Source organism: Carettochelys insculpta, chromosome 1 (genome assembly GCF_033958435.1).
Source record: "Carettochelys insculpta isolate YL-2023 chromosome 1, ASM3395843v1, whole genome shotgun sequence".
Taxonomy (NCBI): Eukaryota; Metazoa; Chordata; order Testudines; family Carettochelyidae; genus Carettochelys; species Carettochelys insculpta.
The window spans coordinates 44909614-44930621 of NC_134137.1; the positions used below are offsets into that span (position 1 = coordinate 44909614).

The 21008-nt window shown below is 44.5% G+C and overlaps 1 protein-coding gene across 8 annotated transcripts in view; it reads left to right on the forward strand.

Annotated features, from left to right (window-relative positions):
* Positions 1-21008, forward strand: part of ZMYM2 (zinc finger MYM-type containing 2) — a 196336-nt gene that overhangs the window by 81082 nt on the left and 94246 nt on the right. For 7 of the 8 annotated variants that reach the window (XM_074985173.1, XM_074985228.1, XM_074985218.1 and 4 more), the window contains 2 exons: positions 319-469; positions 8703-8818. The exons of the other annotated variant lie outside the window; for it this stretch is intronic. In XM_074985173.1, coding sequence (XP_074841274.1) covers positions 319-469; positions 8703-8818 — 267 coding nt within the window. The remainder of the gene's footprint in view (positions 1-318; positions 470-8702; positions 8819-21008) is intronic. 8 annotated transcript variants of the gene reach the window in all.

Genomic DNA, 21008 nt, shown 5'->3' on the forward strand with positions numbered 1-21008 from the left:
GGGAGGCTCTGTTGGGGGCTGTGAGAGGTTTAAACCTGGGGGTGGAGAATGGGGTGTGAATAAAGATTTATTAAAAAAAAATTCCAGAAGAGAACCTCCTTCCCCCCATTTGAATTACCTTGGGTCACAAGGTCTTACTGAATTGTCAGAATGGGTTGCTGTCTTGAAAAGGTTGGGAACCTCTGTTCTAGATTTTTTTCCTATAATACAGGAAGATTTTAAAGAAGTTAGAATAGCAGAAAATGTATCTTCCTGTATACATGTTGTACTATATCTTAGTCATAACTAATGCATTGTTTTGCTTTTTTTATGTTTTAGAAATATGGCAAATTAACAACTTGTACTGGTTGCAGAGCTCAGTGCAGGTTTTTTGAAATGACTCAGTGCATAGGACCTAATGGATACATGGAGCCATACTGTTCAACTGCATGCATGAACACACACAATTCACAATATGCACAATCACAAAGTAAGTGAAAAGGATGGTGGTGTTTCATCACCAATAAGAGTAGACTTGACTTTAAAAAAATTGCCTTCCATGTTCTATTTGTTTATTTCTCTTTGTGAAGAAAAAGATATAAAATTTGCAAAAATAGGCTCATTTTGTATTGATTGTTTTTCTGTTTTAGAATATAATTTATATTGATTTTTAAATTACACTCATCACTATTGTATCTGAGTGTTTTTACATATTTTTAAAAGAAAATTATATTTTTACATTCTAGACCTGTAATGTCTTAGTCCCAGTTCTAGTAATCTCTCATTTGGAATATTGCAACCCTGTCTCCATTTCAGCTTATTGATTCACAAATTGTTCTTCTCTAAAAAAAGTTTTCCGCTGTATTGAGACATGTAGGTTACTAGGGGAAAACACTGAAACATAATGAATAGTGTACACTAGTGATGCTACATGATCAGATATAGTATGGTCTTCATGCATGTAGGTACTTGTTCATATTTGATACCAAGCAGTATTGAATAAATTCTGTCCATGTGCATGTGACATTGCCAGTATGTCTATTTCAAGAGATTTAAAGATGATTGAACTAAGATATTTATTTTGGAAATGAGCATATATATCTGTCAAGATGTCTGAGTGGGAAAGCAAGACAGAGTGAATTACTTAGATTATTAAATTGAAACTAATTGTAAGGTTTTTATAGGAACATGAAAATATTTTAACTTTGAGGATTAACAAAGAAGATCAGGAAGAATGATTTTTTTTCTTTCATATGTGATTGAGATTCTTCTTTGAGTGCTTGCTCACATCTGTTTGAGTTAAGTGTACACAGCTGTCGGAAAGTTTTTCCCTAGCAACTGTCAGTTGGGTTGGCTGGGGAGCCCCCTGGAGTGGTGCCTTTGCAGAGCCTATATGTGATCCTATCAACCCAATTCCCCCCGCCGTTCCTTTCTTACCACTCCTGAGGCTGTTGGTATTCTGGCTAAGTGCCTATTCCTATTCCCCAGCTCCCTAGCTTTTCTTGTGTAAGTAGTTGTAAATAATAGTCTTTAGAAGAATGGTTATGCTAGTAAGTTAGTGTTAGGCAATCTTCAGATAGGGAAAGTCTCCTCTTACCGTCTCCCCTACTGAGGTTAAGGGAATGAAGACGCCTCGAGGCTTTAACCAGTGCACTGACTACTTAAAGTCCATGCCAGTGAGTGACCTTCATGATTCCCGCTTTTGTTTGCGGGAAACTTATCAGTCAGATCAGTGTCACATCTGCAGGGGCTTCAAGCCCTAGACTCAAAAGGAGTGTGACTTTTGGTTCTGTCAGCTCCTCATGGCATCTGCACTTCTCCACAGCAGAGGTCCGTACCTCCTTCGGTGTGCAGCACGCCATCTGTGGCTCGGTTCCCAGTGCTGGAAAAGTGTTCATTTCACCCGAAGCCTCTGACCTGGCACTGTTCTCACTCTCTGGTGTGTGTCTCCAAGACACCTAAGGTGGTTGGTGTTCGCACTGGCTCAGTCATCCTCGGAATTCTTTGGCATAGATGATGCCCCAGCATCATGCTCACCAAGCCTGATCCTCCTGGATTCACCCAGAGGTGATCGGGTGCTGGCTGGGTCTTTGTTGATGCCTTATACGCACCAGGCAGTGCAGGAACTTATCAAAATGATGAGCTCCCCAATGCAGAATGAGGTCCCTGTCCCTTGTCGCATCACCAGATGTAAGTCTGCTTTCCTGGCCTCACCTGTTCAGGCACAAGTGCCCAACTGCTCGGCATCCTGGCCCTGCTCAGAGTCTTGACATGGCTGTTCATGGTGTTGTCTGTCTGATGACTGGCACCAGTTGCACTCATAGGTTCAGTCTCTGTTGCTGCTCTTGATGCTGTTCTCTCCCCATCGACACTGGTCTTCATCGTGGCACCACCTCTGCCCCCAGTACCGCCTTTTGCCAGGGGATTGGTCTCATTCACTTCACCAGTCCCTGTCTCAGTGCCGGTTCGGCTCTCCACATCCTGTCATCACAGTACTGCTCTGTTTCTCAATGCCAGTCTCCGTCTCAGAACCAGTCTGGCTCTTGGCACTGCCTCTCATCCTGGCACTGATATTGCGCTCCTTGCTGTTCTCACTCACTTTGTCAATCTTGTGAGCTTTCACTCTAAGATCAATGCTGACCATGCTTCTCCAATGGCTCTTGCAGGGTCGGCCCCATCATGACCTTCCTGCCTGGCCTCATGTGCTTCTTTCCAAGGGGCTTCACTCATGTCTGACAGCTCTGGCCTTGGGGACCTCTGTCATCTTCCCAGTAGGAGTTCTGGAAACACTGGGAATACCGTGAGGTGCAGGTCACTATAGCTGCGTCTACACGTGCACGCTACTTCGAAGTAGCGGCACCAACTTCGACGTTAGGCGGCGAGACGTCGAAGTCGCTAACCTCATGAGGAGATAGGAATAGCGCCCTACTTCGACGTTCAACGTCGAAGTAGGGACCGTGTAGACGATCCGCGTCCCGCAACGTCGAAATTGCTGGGTCCTCCATGGCGGCCATCAGCTGGGGGGTTGAGAGATGCTCTCTCTCCAGCCCCTGCGGGGCTCTATGGTCACCGTGGGCAGCAGCCCTTAGCCCAGGGCTTCTGGCTGCTTCTGCGGCAGCTGGGGATCTATGCTGCAGGCACAGGGTCTGCAACCAGTTGTCAGCTCTGTGTATCTTGTGTTGTTTAGTGCAACTGTGTCTGGGAGGGGCCCTTTAAGGGAGCGGCTTGCTGTTGAGTCCGCCCTGTGACCCTGTCTGCAGCTGTGCCTGGCATCCCTATTTCGATGTGTGCTACTTTGACGCGTAGACGTTCCCTCGCTGCGCCTATTTCGATGTTGGGCTGAGCAACATCGAAGTTGAACATCGACGTTGCCGGCCCTGGAGGACGTGTAGACGTTATTCATCGAAATAAACTATTTCGATGTCGCAACATCGAAATAAGCTATTTCGATGTTGGCTGCACGTGTAGACGTAGCCTATGTCTCCTGTTTTGTTTCATACTTTAGCTACTACTCAGGTTCCTGAGGCTACTGTCAGTCTCCCATCTTTGGACCTTCATCCTTCTACTCCTCTGGAGGCAGGTTCTGATGCTCCACCTGATCTGTCAGAGGACCTGGTGCTGGCTGTTGGCCTCCTCTACCTCCTCTTCAGATGAGGTGATGTCTGGTGCATCTGTCTCTGGGCTTCTGCCCACAGACTTCTGTGTGTTCCAGGACCTCTTTTAGGATTCAGCTAGTAGCCTCAACTTCCCTGTGGAGGAAGTTGCTAAGTCTACTGACCCTACATGTGACATTCTCACTTTGGAGGGACCATCATATGTGGCCCTCCTGTTGAACAAAATCATCATCATCCACTGCCCCCACTATCTGGCAAACAGTGGCTTCCGTTTTTCCCTTTGCTCCTGGTGTGGAGCATAACTACTTCGTGCCTGTCAAAGGGTGTGAGTACAAGTTGAACCTCTCTAATCCAACACACTTGTCTGGCAACATCCATAATCCAGCATGATTTTAGTTAGCCAGGCAACCACTTATTATGGGTGTAGCCAAGATTGCCATGGTCACGGAAAGTTTGTTTACAGCTGCCAGTCCTGGGTCTGTGCGTTCTGTGATGTTACTTAGCTGTAATTTACCTCTAAATGTCTTCTAAAAGCCCAGTATGTAGTGCAAGTGTTCGTAATACTGCGAGACAAAATTGACCACCCGTGGTTCCGCAAATACTCTTGTTTAGCAATGGACAGGTCCTGAAGCTGCTGCACTAGAGAGGTTCAACCTGTACCTGTATTTCCCTCGCTTGCTTCCATGGCCCCTCCCGGGCTCCTTTTTGGTGGATGTAGTAAATGAGTGGGAGTGTCCAGTTCAACAGGCTCTGGCCCTGAAGTCCAAAGACTTTGACCTATTCAGGACAACAGTGTACTCTGTGGGGGGCTTACTGCTCAGGTTGGCTAACCAGCTGGTTGTCCTGATCCAGTATAACTACAACTCCTGGGTCGTGGCTCTCAAGTTCAAAAACTCATTACCTGAGGACTTATGGGAGGAATTCTTTGCCCTTATGCAGGAGAGTAAAGTGGCACTAAGATGTGGGGGGGCATGGCAGCTTGGGCTGTTGCCTCTGGTATTGCTGTGTGCTGGGTGGCCTGGTTACAGCCCTCTAGCCTCCTGTTAAAGGTCCAGCAAACAGTTCACAATCTCCCTTTTGATTGTGTGGTGGTGTTTGTACAGCAAACTGACTCCTGCCTTCATAGTCTCAAGGACTCTCATAGTACTATGATGTCCTTGGGCATGAACACCCCTCCTATGCAGAGGAAATCTTTCAAACGGCAGCTACGGTGCAAGCCTTTTCAACCACATGGTTGCTCAGATTTCTAGCAGTGCAAGCCCTGCTACCTTTGTCACAAGCTCCCTCATCAGCAGCCCAGGGCCGGTCGCAGCCAGTCCAAATCTTCCTTCAGGGTCAAACATTCCTTTTAAGGTGTGCGTGAGATCAGAGTACAGACACGACTGGATCCTACCCTTCCATTCCTCAGACTATCTGTTCTTCCTGGCCTGGTCAGACATTACATTTGACAAATGGGTCCTCAGGACAGTTGCTTCTGGGTACACCATCCCATTCCATTCTTTTTCACATCCCCCCCCCCCGCCACACACACACACCCTCGACCCCATCCCTGTTCACGTATTCTTTATGAGCAGCTTTTTTTCCAGGAGTTGCAGTCGTTCCTGCCTTTGGGGTAGCGGAAGAGGTGTCCCCTCAGTACAGGAATTGGAGAGTCTGCTGCTGCTGCTTCCTGGTTCCAAAGGCGAAAAGGGGGTCTGCGGCCCATCCTGGATCTCAACAAGCTTGTCATTTCCCACAAGTTTCATATAGTTTGCTAGGCACCATTATTCCCTCTCTGGATCCAGAGGACTAGTACACCACTCTCCACTTAAAAGGCACTTATTTCCATATTTCCATCTGAGCTTCCTGTCAATGATAACTGCAGTTTACCATGGGCCGCTTGCATCTTCAATTTACAGCCTTTCCTTTCGGGCTCTCCATGGCCCCAGGGTGTTTACCAATTGTATAGCAGTGGTGGCCTTCCTCCTCTGCAACAGCTTTCACGTCTACCCATGTCTGGATGACTGGCTCCTGTGGGGTTGTTAGTTGCACCAGATGCAGGGTCGGGCGATTTCACCAGGGAAACACTGAACTCCTGCACAATCTGGCAAAGTCCTCGTTGATACCAACCCAGTGCATAGTATTCACCAGGGAGGTCCTTGATACCATCCTGGCTAGAGCATTCTTCCTTGGTCACTGCCTCCAGGCTGTCGCCCAACTCCTTTGCTCCCGTCCGAGTTCCTGATCACCACAGTCCATGTGTGCTTCCACCTACTGGGATAGAAAGCAGTGTGTACATACCTGGCTCTGTTGCCAGACTTCATCCTCTTCAGGTATGTTTGGACTCAGCATATTGTCCCGCCCAGGAAAGCATAGACATGATAATCAGGGTGCTCCGACGTGTCTCCGATGCCCTACACTGGTAGCTGTGTCTGCAGAACGTTTTTGTCAGTGTTCCCTTTCATGCCCCACAGCCTGCCCTGTCCTGGATCATGGATGTGTCTGCTCTGGGCTGAGGGGCCCACTTGGGACATGTTACCACTCAGGCGATGTGGTGAGTGGAGGAGTTCTCTTTGCACATCAACGTGTGTGAGCTCTGGGCTGTTTGCCGCACTTGTCTGACTTTTCTACCTCATCTCCGCAGCCACTTGTGTAGTCACCCGAACAGACAACACTGTGGCCACATATTACTTCTACTGGGGTGTGTGTGTGGGGGGACGGGGACATTCCTTCCTACTCTGCTCCAAAATTCTGTACCTGTGTGGGAGCTCTGCAATGCCCACTCTATTCAGCTGGAGGCGTTCTATCTCCCAGGGGTCTAGAACCAGCTGGCAGACCACCTCAGTCAACAGTTCTTTCCTCACAAGTGGTAGCTCTATGTGGACATTCTCCACTCTATCTTCCAAAAGTGGGGCTTTCTCTGTCTGGACCTCTTGACATCCCGGAGCAACTGCAAGTGTTGTTAGTTCTGCCCCTTCTGGGTTCTCAGTCCCTCCTTCATGGACATGTTTCTCATTCTGTGGGCTCCAGGGCTACTCTGTGCCTTCCCTCAGTTTTCCCTTGAGTACGAGGAACTCCTCAAGGTTTGCAGGGGCCAGACAGATATGATCCTCATAGCCCCTGATTGGGCTAGTCAGGACTGGTATCCCATGCTGCTGGAGCTCTCGTTATTCCTGCCCATCTGTCTCCCTCTATTTCCGGACCTCACCATATAGATCCACGGTCCATGGTGGCTTTGTGGTTCAACCCTGTCGAGCAGTCTTGCCTCCTTAGCAGCCGCAAGCCACTTACATGGCGATCATACCTGGCCAAATGGACATGCTTTTCTGCTGGTGTAGCCAGCATGACCACCTTCCTGTGTTTACTTCTGTATCTCAGGTGCTAGACTACCTCATTTCCTTGAAACAGCGAGACCTTGCTGCTTCTTCACTAAAGGTTCACCTGGCAGCCGTCTCAGCCTTTCAACCAGGTGAGGGGGGCCACTTCCTCAAGGGCATGAACCAACTTCGCCTGCCATTTCATGGGCTGGTTTCAGCTTGGGACCTCAGACTGGTTGTTATTCCCCCCCGCCAACCCTTTGGCAATTTGTTTCCTCCTTTATCTCTTTCTGGAGGCCATCACCTCTTCCAGAAGGGTGTCTCAGTTCTGGGCCCTCATGTCAGAGCCCCTGTACATGTTGTTCCATAAGGACATTGTCCAACTCCACCCTCACCCGACTTTCCTGCTGAATGGTCTTCGGCTTCCATGGTAGCCGGGACGTTTTTCTTCCTGTTTTTCACTCTCAATGCCACGGCTCCCAGTGGAAGCAACAGCTGGACTCTCTCGATGTTAGGCAGGCGCTTGCCTTCTACATAGACCGGACCAAGCCCTTCCGCAAGACCTCACGTGAAAGGACTTATGGTTTCATCACAGCTCATATCTTCCTGGATCATGTCCTGTATACAGACATGCTATGACTTCACTAAGGTTTCCCCACTGCCTGTTATGTCGCATTCTGCATGAGCTCAGGCCTCTTCAACTGCCTTTGTGGCTCATGTGCTTCTCTAAGAAATCTGTTGAGATGCACCGTGGTCCTCTGTACACAATTTTAAGTCTCACTGTGCTATTGTGTAGCAATCTAGATGGGATGCAGCCTTTGGTGTTGCTGTCCTTGAGACCTCTTCTTGTCGGGTTATGCTTGTGAATCATCTAACTCAAATGAGCAGGCACTCAAAGGCCGTGTCACACAAGCCCAAAACTTCGAAATGGCCATGCAAATGGCCATTTCGAAGTTTACTAATGAAGCGCTGAAATACATATTCAGCACCTCATTAGCATGCGGGCGGCCGCGGCACTTCAACATTGACGTGGCTCGCCGCCGCACAGCTCATCCAGACGGGGCTGCTTTTCGAAAGGACCCCGCCTACTTCGAAGTCCCCTTATTCCCATCTGCTCATAGGAATAAGGGGACTTCGAAGTAGGCGGGGTCCTTTTGAAAAGGAGCCCCATCTGGATGAGTCGCGCGGCAGTGAGCCGTGTCAATTTTGAAGTGCCGTGGCTGCCCGCATGCTAATGAGGCACTGAATATGTATTTCAGCGCTTCATTAGTAAACTTCGAAATGGCCATTTGCATGGCCATTTCGAAGTTTTGGGCTCGTGTAGACATGGCGAAAGAAGACAAAAAACAGTTATTTATCATTGTAACTGTTCTTCATATCTATTTGAAACCCATCCTATTTCCCCACTGTTGGAGTGGCCAGCAAGAAGGAACTGAGGTGGGGGAGTTAGGTTAACAGGATCATATGTAGGCTCTGCTAAGGCACCACTCCATGGGGTACCCCAGCTGACCTGACTGGCTGTTGCTAGGGAAAAACTTTCCAATGGCCATGCATGCATGTACACACACCTAAGTCAAATAAATATGAGTAACACATCTCGGAGAACTAAAGTTACAATGGTGAGTAGCCATTTTTTTCAGAAACCAGTAGTGTTTTGTTTTGTTTTGGTTTGGTTTTTTTTTAATAAGAAAGTTCAATTTTGAAGTTTTGGTTTTACCTTAGTAAAATGATGGGTAGTGGTAAATTATAACCCAGGTAATTTCTACACTACTACTTGTATTTATTTTCTTTGTAAACTACGTTTTTCTTTTAGGTATGGAAATTATTTGCCACTTTTGTAAACGAACCTCTTTACCTCAATATCAAGCCACAATGCCTGATGGAAAACTGTACAACTTTTGCAGTTCCAGTTGTGTAGCTAAATTTCAGGTTAGCTGTTGTGTTTAAATCTTTTCCTTCCTGAATATATATATACATATATATACATATATGTATATATATATATTTGTGTGTGTGTGTTAAATATGTGCATATTAAAATCTGGCTTGTATATAGCTTATTTTGATTTTTACTGAGATTAAAAAATTTCCTATATTAGTCCATACTCAACTTTGACATAATGTAAAAAGTACAGTGTCATAAAGAATAAAACTCAAAACCTAAAAAATCTGAAAATAATCAACAAATACACCCCAGCAATCCACCGATATGAGTTCTCAACACATCTCTTTGAGCCCCTGGCCCCCACTCCAAAAAAAAAGGGGGGGTGGGGTGGGTATGGAGATGAGCCTTGTAGCATGTATTGGAAGTGGATACATTCTGCCTCAGACCAAGTGTGGGAAGTAAATACCAAAGTTGAGGGCCATTCTTGTTTGAACACCTCTGATACGGAGAGCCAGTGATTGTAACTACAGCAATATCTCATGACAATAGAGATTTTCTCTGAAATAGATACATCCAGTGCTGCTGAGCACTTACAGATGAAAAGTAACTTCTTCAGCTGTACCTAGAAAATAAACAGGTTACCGATAATTATGCCAGGGCATACTTATCTGCTACTCTGTTCTTCAGGTAGGATATGCAATTTATCCTTCACCTGTGTCCCTGTCTCTAGTAAATGCCTGGGAAGAGCCTGTAACCATGCACATTTGTAGATCTGTCAGCTGCTTTCAGTATTCTTGATGAAATGCCGCCTGGTCTGTAAAACTGAACAGAAGCTTACAAGGTTATCCTTCTGTAGCTCTCTATCCAAAGAGATACCAAACTGTTTTGAGTACTTGCTTCTCAGCCTCACGAGCTCTCGCATAGAATTCTGCAGTATTCCATTTTACCAAGTGGTAGGTGGAAATGACCAAGATGCAAGACTGTTGGGAGGATTAGCACGAGGCATGGGTTATAGCATTTTCAGTATGTTGATGGTAACCAGCAGTGCTGTTGGATAACATCCTCTTGCCTGGGAGCTGTGCCAATGCTACCGCTTCAGTGTGTGTGCCCGTTAGTGTTCCCTGCAAGCTGTGCACTTGCGTGGCTGCTCAGGAGAGGTTCATATGTCACCCAACTGATGAGTAGAGTGCCCAAAGCTGGGCTTTTTGTTTCTCTTGGTGGTGCACATTGGGACATGCCTCTGTGCACATAAAAATGTTATTTCAGACATGGATGGAAAAGATTAGAGGAAACATTGGTGCCCAGTCCAGATTAACGTGGAGTAAGGTGATTTTAGGCATCCACATATTGTCAGGTGTTTTGCTTCAATCTTTTAAATGCTTTGGTCAGGGATGGAGGGTCAGATACTTAATATCTAGTGGCTAAATCATCCACCTGAGGTCATAACTTTAGGTCAGGGGTTGGCAACCAAAATATCAGGAAAAGCCATGTTTTTTCAAATTCGGTAAAAAAAAAAACGAACTCAGTAATTCAAGAGCTGCAATGCATATAAACATGCAACAGCCCTTAATATCAAACCATGCTTTTTTGTAACCCTGTTTTAACAATAGTGCGCACACAGTGATTTGTAATGTGATACAAATATGATACAAATGTGATCCTGTTTACTGCAGGATGTTCACAAATGTTTTATATAGTCTTATTTCCTCACAATTTACATGTGTGGGTTTTTACCATTATCTTCCTGAGTTTTACTCCTGAACCTACTTTTATTTATGCCGATTTTACTTCACATTTAATTTCAGTATTCTTTCTTAAAATGTGTTGCCCTTCAGAGCAGGAATACTGCAAGCTTTCTTTTCCTTTTCAGAATCAAGACTTTATTAGCAGCATGATCAAAATACAGATATGGTATTTCCCAGAATGCACTGCATATATTAAAGGAAGAGTTATCCAGTGCTACAGCATCCCATATTGTTTGCTGTTTGGGTAGGAGTTGTTCATTGTTGGGCTTTTAGATGTTCACTGTTCATCAAAAATAATCAGGAGGTTTTTTTTTTTTTGTTTGTTTTTTTTAAACTTTGCAATTATAGCCTTGGGAGTCACAAAGAAATCCTTAAAGAGCCGTATGCGTCTCCAGAGCTGCAGGTTGCAGACCTGTGTTTTAGGTCATCTAACTACTTAATAGAAGCCAAGTTTCTTGAAGGAAGAGTTGATAATATCTATCGGCAGTTCACCCATGTTCCCGTCCTTGGCGTTTATTCAAAGTAGAAGGACAGAGATCTGAAACACAGGTTTGGCATGAAGTATTCCCAATATCTCGAACACCAGAGTGATCTGCATGGTACTCAACTCAAAATGAGAGAACTGTTTTTTTTCACTTCTCCAGTCAAGGTGGTGTCCTTTAGCTGTGGAAGCAGACAGTTCTGAATCTGCTTGATTTTTATTAGAAAAATAAAAGATTCTCTGACAGAAGGCGGCTTTGACACTCGGCAACCAAAATAAACGTGCAATGCTTCAAGCATTGGATGATTAATTTACTTATTTTCTTATTTAATGAATTATGTGAGCAATAATACTGCAGACCATGTGACTAATTAATTGATTTAATATAACAATTCTGAATCTCCTTAATGTTTTGCTAATATAAATTTAGCTTCACTTTTTACTCATCTCAACAGCAATAGGTATTATTTGCCTAGTAGTTTATCTGTTTTTTTTTCTTTAGTAGACTTTAAATGAATCCTCTCATTGGGATTTAGTCACTTAAAATGAGTTTGACGTGAATTAATATTAATTATAAATGAGCATTTGTCATCTAGCCACTCTGTACAGTTTGCTTTTACTCCTAAAGGACTGAAAGTTTTGTAGAAGGGAAATGGATTTAGGGTCCCACCTATGATTTTTGCTTTTTACGAGTCATGGGTGGTTCTGCACTAGTAAGAGAAAATGCCTTTGTTATTCTTTCACTCTTAAGATAAGCTGCTATGTTTTCCATTCTCATTATATATTCTGAGTAAGCCTTTCATTTCCAAATGAAAATTCTTGTTAGCATATTAAAAGCATATGAACAGTTGAATTGTGGGATTTATGCCAAGTACATAAGTACTGTTCTTTTAGTGAGCAGCTGAATGTAAGCATTCATCCTTGTGTCTGAGAGAAGAACAGGCATATTTACCCAAAACTGTTGTTCCATAGGTAGTTGCTGGTGAAACACTATGTAAAAATGTTTTTGGCCTTTCCATGCATCTTAAATGTTCTTCTTGGTCTGCTGAATCTACTAAGTTTCAGGGTTAGGTATGAAATTACCATATTATGTTGGTGTTTGCTTCCAACATTGTGGTACCGTTAACGGGACAATTGAAGATTTTATTTTATTTTTATTTTTATTTTTTATTTATTTTTTTCCTATCTGAACTCTACATTCAGGGAAACTGAGGTAGGAAATTTCTTCTTTATGAAGATGTGGTTCTGCAGTATGAGCTCACCAGGTCATCTTGCCAGTAGTATCAGTCCTGAATGGGATCAAGTGCCTCATTTAAATAGTTGTATCTTTTGTCACATCTTGACCTCTCTTTTCTAGTCTTCCAGATTTTGAGTCCTGTAGCTTGTCACCTATTTTGTTGATGGCCAGATAATATGCTGTTCTTTCTTGTCCTTTATCATGGAATGTATGTGATGGGGGTTGGAATGCTGGTGGTGGAAATCCATGCTCTGAGTTTGAAGGTCTTAGAAAGAATATTTGACGTTCCTGTGCTGAGGCTATAATGGAGATAGTTTTTCTTTCTTTCTTTCCCAGTGTTAACTTGAATTTATGGGCCAGGCGTTATTGCTCACTACTGACGGAATCTGACCAGAATATATATATAGATTCTTGTCCCAATTCAGGCTACAGAGTGAGAGAACACAGAGTTCTATTTCAGAAAAGGACTCTTGGGGTGCTTGGCAAAAATTAAGGACGATACCAAATAATTATAAATGACCGAATAAAAAAATGCTGTAAAACCTAGGGTTGCAAGACAATAATACAATTCTGTGAGTCCTTGTGATAACATTATAATAACATTTCTGTGATCCTCACATCCTTCCCTGAAGACCTGGTGATAAGAAATAGCAGACCAGCCTCACCCCTGCCATGCCTGTTGAATCTGATGGTTCAAACAGGTAGAGAGTTGAGTGACTAAGTTATACTGCAAAGTTGAGCTCATAGCCTGATTGACGATCGAAGCTGAAGAATGAACAATCCCCCATGTGATTCCTAGTTTAGTTATTTTATAGGGCCCTGGCACTGCTTAATTCAGGCCCAACCTGTCTTGTCCAAATCTTATTTCTTCACTCTACTAAATGTTCATGTACGCTTACTCTATAGGTTAATGTTATGACACCTATGTCCATGTATTAATAAGAATTTTCTCACTCCTGAAACTGTTATCTTTGGCCTTACTTGTAACTTCCATGTTGTGTGATGTACCCAGTGGTTACAAACCAGATCTAGAAACTGAATAAACAGATTCAGTTTTCTGTTTGGGCACCCATTCGGTTCCCCAAAGTTGAGGGGTAACCGGTAGGCTATTTTTATCTTTGCCAAATGTTACAAATATCTATATTAAGTTGCTTTTACAAATCATACAAGATGCAGGCCTGTAGGTTTCTTGCATTACAGCCCAAAATGCTACACCCATGCTGTAGCATTGTTTAGATTGGTTTGTGGAACAATCATGAATGGCAAAGTGACTGGTAATTAGCTCTTCTAAGAAACAGATGTTATGCATGTTGAAGAGGGGCGGGGGGGAGGTGAGGTTACATTAGTTGTCTCGGAAGAAAAATTGCGGTGTTCATTTTAGCTTTTTCAAAACTAGAAAAACTTTTATGTGCTAACTACTGTTTCGACCTCCTAAGAGACTTGTTATACATGCATCCATACACAATTGCTACTGCAATTTAACTGCTATTACTACTACTTAATCATTGTACTCTGTGTGGGGCATGGGTCATCTACAAGTCTCCTCCACATCACTCTGTCTTGGGATAAAACTTCTAGTTGGGTCCCGGAGTACCTCAGTTGTTGCCCTTCAGTCTCAGTAGAGCTTCTCCATGTTATCTGAGGTCTTCCTCTTTTGCATTTTCCTTTTGGGTTCCATGTGACAGCTTGATGGACTGTGCTGGATGATGGTTTTCTGAGTGTATGGCCTAGCCATCCCTACTTTTTTTTCTCTTGATTTCAATGTCAGTTGATTCTTGGCCTGCTCTGTTTCAAAGCTCCTCATTTGTGACCAACTCTTGCCATTTGATGTGAAGGATGTACCTCAGGCATGAGGGTTTATGAATGTCTGTAGCTTGTGATTTGAAGACTTTTTAGTACTTCAGGTCTCATGTCCATATAAGAGCACATTCTTCACATTTGTATCGAAGATCTGCAGTTTCATCTTCACAGATGCTATTCGTGAACTCCATATGGGATGGAGACACTTGAATGCATCTGTTGCATTGATATCCTTATCTGTTACTCCAGTCTATGACCTTAACATGAGGTAGGTGAACTGCTCCACATGTTCCAGGTCATCCCCTCCCAGTGTGATGGTGGTGTTTTTGGACTGGCTGATCCTCATTGTCTTGGTCTTTCCCTTGTTAATGCTCAGTCCAGGCACTGAGGCAGTTTTGTCTTGTGTGACCTTTCCTTTTATGGTTTCATGTTGGTGTGAAAGAAGGGTGACATCATCAGCAAAGTCAGTGTCCTCTAGGTATTTGAAAAGTGACTATTGAATGCCTCGTTGAGGCCCATCTGTTGTCCTGTTCATAATCCGACTGGATTGTGGTCAAGAAAAGGTGATGATAGGCACCCTTGTTCCACTCTTGGCAGTATGCTGAAGGATTCTGTCAAGACACCATTGTGAACAACTTGACATATCAAGGGTTCATAAGTTGAATGAATCAAGTTAATAATTTTGGATGGGATGCCATGGTGTTGCAGGAGTTTCCGCAGAGTGTCTCTATCAGTACTGTCTAAGGCTTTTTTAAAGTCTGTGAAGATTATGTAGAGGGGGAGTTCCACTCAAGCGACTATTCTGTGATCATTCTGAGAGTTGCTATTTTTTCAATACAGGATCTCTTGCTTTGGAAGCCAGCCTGTTATACCCTGAGCTCTCTATCAATTTCTGTCTTCATTCTCTCCAAGAGACTCCTATTGAACACGTTTCCTGGAATAGGCAGTAATGTGATGCCCTTCCAGTTCTTGCATTCCTTCAGTTTGCCTTTCTTTGGAAGCTTGTTAAGGTAGCCGTGTTTCTGGTCTTTTGGAATCTCTTCAGTGTCCCATATTTTCCCAAATAGAATATACATCATGTTGACTGATGTCTCACTATCTGTCTTGATTACTTCTGTGGGAATGTTGTCTGTACCAGGTGCGTTTCCACTTTTGAGATGAGCAGTGGCTTTTTTGATTTCTTCTGCTGCTGCTGTTAGTTTGCTGCAGTATATTTGTAGGTAGTAACTCGGGAGGTTCAGTGTGGTCAGGGCGGTTCAGTAGCTCTTCAGAGTGTTCCTTCCATCTACTGAGCTACTCACCTGGGTTTGTTAACACATGCCCCCTCCTTATCCTATACTGGCTGATCCACTGTATGCCATGACCCAGCTGGCTTCCATGTGATGTTATAGAGCTGTTTCAAGTTTCTCTGTCCTGCAGCTTGTTCATCTCGTTGTGCAAGGTTTTCCACAAAGTTCTTCTTGTTCTCTTTTACAGCCTTTTTAATTTATATGGCTTCTGAAAACAGTCTCTGAGTTTCCAACTTGGCTGCTCTTGTTATTCTGCTGATTTTCTGTCCTTTTGTTCCTTCACTTTTCTCAGAGTTTCTGCTGTGGTCCATTCTTTGCGACACCTTGTCCTCTTTCCCAATGTGTTATCACAGGTTTCTTTCCAGCTATTTTGGTCTGTTCCCAAATTTGTTCCAAGGTAGCATCTTTCGGAATGAGGTTGCCAGAGTGCATATCTGTTGGAGGGCTCCACTTGGAAACCGGCTCTTGTCTCTAAAGCCTTCAGCTGATCCACTTTGAATCTCAATCCCAGCTTGGTCACTGTTGTTGTGTACCACTTGAGCTTGAACTTGAGTTTTATCATGACCAAACTGTGGTCTGAACCTGCATCTGCTCCTCTTCTAGCGTGGACGTCCTGAATTGATCTTCTGAAAGAACTGCTGATTGAGGTGTGATCAGTCTGGTTTTCTGACTGGTGATTTGGTGGAACCAAGTGACCTTATGGATCGTTTTGTGTGGAAAAACACTACCACCTGTCACCAATCCGTTGAAGGAACAAGAGTCACTGAAGTGCTCTCCATTTTCATTCCTGTTGCCTTGGCTGCCTTTTCCCACTGCAATTTAACTGCCTTTGTTAAAAGCAAATCTAACTTCCTTGTTATTCAGCACTTTGTCATGTGCCAGTGCAGAATATAAATGCTGGGTTTAGCAGATGTGTTATTGTTTCAGTCCTCCCACTGCAATCCCAGACTGTTCCTGTTCCACTCTTAGTGACAGACAGCCAGCTTAGGGCACTACCTCTGTCACCTGTTGATTGGATGGATTGTTGATTGTTTGGAAGCCTGATTGTGCTTATTGATTGTCTCATCTATGTTCTCTGTATTGTGTGAGAGCCCTTGAGCAGGTGGCACAAAATATTATTGTTGGCTCAGCAAAGAAGGGTACAAATGTATAATTTTAAATAATATTTTAACAGTTGCTTTGTCATTTATTGTATTAAAGGTGATCTGCAGAAGTTGTTTTTTAAATGGGCTCGTTCCCCTTTTTTGCTGCTTTAATCTAACTGAAGCACACACTATGTGCTAGATATTTTTCCAGATACTCAAGGACGTTTTCTTTCAACAGCTGGGGGCATTTATTTTCAACAGCTTGCAATGTAAGGATAGATAGAGTTATGGGAAAGTAATGTCAATAAGAAACTTACAAGTCCACTTGAGCCATTGTAAACACATGACAGAATTAGACCTTAAAGAAGGATTTAATTGTAGATGGTATAGCGGTGTTCTAGATGAGCTCAGTGAAGTGCTATACACAGCTTTAAGGACTATTATTTTAAAAAATAGTTTGTTTGTTTTAGCAATATCAGGAATGAATTATGATCTTCCCTGGGAATCTCTTGTTAGACCTCAGTACTTAAACTTTAAATCAGTGGTTCCCAAACTTTTCGGCATCATGCCCCACTTTTGATTTTTAAGAAACTCTCACCCACCCCCACCTCTTCTTTACCATCATCTAACCCCTTTTTAAGAAAAAATTCGATTAGTAATTTCAAGTAAACACAAAATCTTGATATAAAAATGTTATTTAAAATTAAAAATAATCACAAATAGTTTTTTTCTTGGCCCAAAAATTTAATAATAACATAATTTAACATCAGAAACAAATTAAATTAATGTGAAAGATGCTGCTGCATTTTCTTCATAAGCTGGGAAATCCTGGGAGGCCGACTATGGACCATCTAGGCTAATGGCACAGGCCCCACCTTGTGGGTGCCTGGCGCAGCCCAAGTTGGCTAGCTGCCCGAGCCACCTGCCTGAGTCCCGCACAGCTGGCCCAAGCCCCTGCGCTCCCAGAGCCATCCGCCCAAGCTGCCCGCCCTGACCTGTGGGCCAGCCACCACAGCTGCCCATGAGCTGCCTGCCCAAACCCTACCCCTCTCCCAAAGCCAGGCACTGCCAGCCCCCTATCTAACCCCATCCTCCTCCCCCTCACTACGAACCCACACTCACTCGCCTTTGCAGGAGGCAGCTAGCTTCATGTGGGCCTTCCCTGGCTGCCTGCTTTTTATAGCAGCTGCACCGGGTTGCCCATGTGAAATGGCAGGGGCTGAGGGCTGGAATCATGGACCAGATCTTTCTTGGGGTGGGGGAAATGACGGGGGGGGGGCTGGGTCACCATATGCACCCCCCAGTTTGGGAGACTGTGCTTTAAATATTAATTAAAAGCAAATTTTGAATAGTCTTAACTAAAATTCCCCTCCATTTTCCACTCTTGAATTTTCTTTTGTCATATTACCATTTTGCTACTTACCTAGTTGAGTCTTCCAGCCTAGAGAGGGCCTGAATTTCTAACATATTTGTAAAAGAGAAACAGGGGAAAGAAAGTACCTTAAAAATCCTTTCAAGTCCTTTTTTAACACAGCAAAAAAGTAACAGGGACACACAGGCTGATTTTTTTTTTCCCTGCATTTCCTTAAATCTTTCTTTTGCCCTCCCTTTGTTGTCAAAAAGAAAAGTGATCAGTGGTCATGGACACATGTCATTTCTAACATACTTATTGCGCAGGAGTTGTCAGAACTTTGTCAGTTGCTTCAGCTCCCACATTCTGAAGCTCTGATAAAAAGAACCATCTATCTCTGCATGGTGTTTTAATACCTGTTAATTTCTTATCCAGTATGTGCCCACTAATCTGAATGTCCATGTGTGAAATGAATTTTATGTGCACCAATATGGAGGTGATATGCACGTGGACGATCACTGGTGAGGATGAGGCTGAGATGTTTGGGGGAGACGAGGCCTCTGGGGGGGAGTGAGGGCCCTGGGGTATGGCATTTGGTGTGCATGAAGGGGCTTCAGATCGGGGCCAAGGGATTTTGCATGTGGTAGTGGTCTTAAGCAGGAGTTTGGGGTGGATGTGGGAAGTCTGGGTGGGAGATGTAGTGCAGGAAGGCACTCAGGGTTGGGTTTGTGGTGTCAAGGAGGGAGCTAATGTATAGTAGGGAGCTCAGAGCTGGGGGCCTGGGTCCGTGTTTGCTCTAATTTTTTCCAGCTGTGGGCAGAATATATTTTTATATGTTCACCAATGTATCTGAGATGTGTGCCACCAATAGAAACACATACTGCCCACTGTGGGTGGCTGTAGATGCTCTGCTAATCGGCTGGTGGCACCTTAATCTGTCCTGCACTCAGTTTACAGGGAACACTCTTCTGGAGTGGCATGCGGGATCTGTGAGGGAGTTTTAAAGACTTAAGGTGCAGAACGTGGCTCAGGGTTGGGCAGTGGAGTTAAGGGCTTAGAGTGTGGGAAGGGACTTAAGGCTAGAGATGTGGGGTGCTTACCTGGGGGAGCTCCTGTTTTTTAATTGACTTATTGGTGGTCAATTTTGATGTTTGTCAATGTTGGGAGCGTTTCTCCCGGCTACCTTCCTTATTCCTTGCCTCTTGCTAGGAGTTCCAGGGTTGACTTTGCTCCCCTGAAAGCATCATTTCACGCATGCAAAATGAAACCCGCTGAAGATCGACCGTGAGCAGGTTGATCTTCCGTGGTAGTGTGGCTGTGGGCTTAACCTACATTTTCCTCTGGATCTTGGAGAGAAACATAAGAGAACGTTTTCAGTAATAAGAGGGAAAAAATCATCAGAGCAAGAAAGCTTCAACTTCAAAAAAATCATACTATGTAACTTTTTGAGCACCAGCACCCAGAGGCATGATTGCTTATCAGAATAAACTTTTGTCAACAGTCCAGTAGCATGTGCCAAAGGAGCTGCTGACTTTGTCATAGCATCTGCAAGTGTGAGGATGTAGCAAGTTGTAGGTCGTATTCATGATAGTATTTGTGCATCTGCCAATGCAGAATAGAACCATTTAAAGCAGGTAGTACTACAAGCCAAAATGTGATCCAGTTTTTAAATAAACCCATTACATAATATTGCAAGGATCTGTGCTGAACAGCGTGACAGCTATGAAGACTCACAGGTCCTGAAATACTTGCATGCAGTACTGTTTGTGGACATTGCTCTGGATTCAAGTTATGACGACATAGTTGTCTGAGGAAGCAAAGGATCACCTCTTCTGTTTGAGGGTAGGCCACTTTTACTGTGAAGCCTCATCTATATCAGAGAGAATACTCATGCAAATTCTTGATGTCGCATTTGTGCAGTGTGGGCCTTGTACCAGTCTGGTATACTTTGGTATGTTGCCTGAGGAAGATGGGCCAGTGTTGGCCAATTGTGTGACAGTGAAACATATCTGTATGAGCTCGAAGGTTCAGGGAGAGCTGTCTTGATAAATGCGAGGTAAATCCTGGACCAGAATGACTTGTAAAGTCAGCTGGAGCAGTCTTTGAGTCCATTAATGTTTGACGTTAAACCTTCTTTTAGGAGTAGTGTCCCCCTGGATGCTCCACTCTGGGTGTTGGTGCTTCCTTGCTCCGGTGATTTGGTGTTTTGAGGTTCTTGGTTAGCTGTAATTTTCTGCGCCGCTTATGGGCCGTAGCGTTGTCTTGTGCTTTTGGCATGCAAGCTGTCCCTTCAGTTCCTTCTTTGCTATTCTCAGCAGACTACTCTCGCCCCTTTTGCAAATAGAACAACTAGTTCTTCCTCGAGTGTCCCCGTGGGTGCTCCACGATAGGTGTCGGGCTCGCCCCGGCGCCGCAGATCGGAAACTTTCCAGCAGTTTCTGCCGGACCGCGCATGCGCCGGCTCGCGCCACTCCCTTGCGCACCCCTGGCCACGTGCGCAATCCGGTCCCCACCAGTTCCTTCTTAACCGCCATCGTCTGCAGACGGAATCCGCTCAGGCTGCGGCCGGAGTCAGCGTACTTAGAGTTTTTAGTTAGATTGTTGGTTTCTTTTTCTTGCAAAAAAAAAATATATATATATATATATATATATATATATATATGTAGAAAGCTTTAGTAAAAGAGGGAGGAGCGGAGACAATGCGGGGACGTGAAGGCCAGTAGGCCTCCTGCCGCGGCAGGCTGGGGTCCGTGAGAGGAAAACAGGCACAGAGACAGAGCTAAGTACCCTATTAAGAGCTCAAAAGATTCACCGTGATGTCTTCTTCAGGATTCAAAAAGTGTGAGTCCTGCCGCAAAGCTATGCTGGCCTCCGATGGGCATAGTCAATGTATTAAGTGCCTGGGGGAATCACACGTTACCCAGAAGTGTTCCTTTTGTGCAAAGCTCACAGCCAGAGCCAGAAAGGACAGAGAAATGTGGCTGAAAATGCTGGTGTTTGATAAGGCCCTCCAGCCAGACGTGCTGGAGAGGCCTCAATCAGAGGGACTCACAGGGCTCCAAAAAAGGAAGGCGGCGTCCCTCACCCCCTCAGGGCAGAAACGGAGGAAGCTCTCTCCAGCCCGATCCCTGCTGGCAGCCACAGCGAGCGGGACGGGCGTAGCACACAGCCCTCAGCCACAATCACAAACAAGCAGCAGTGCACGTGGCAGAGGCTGAGCCTCCGATTACTAAACAGCCGGCATGCA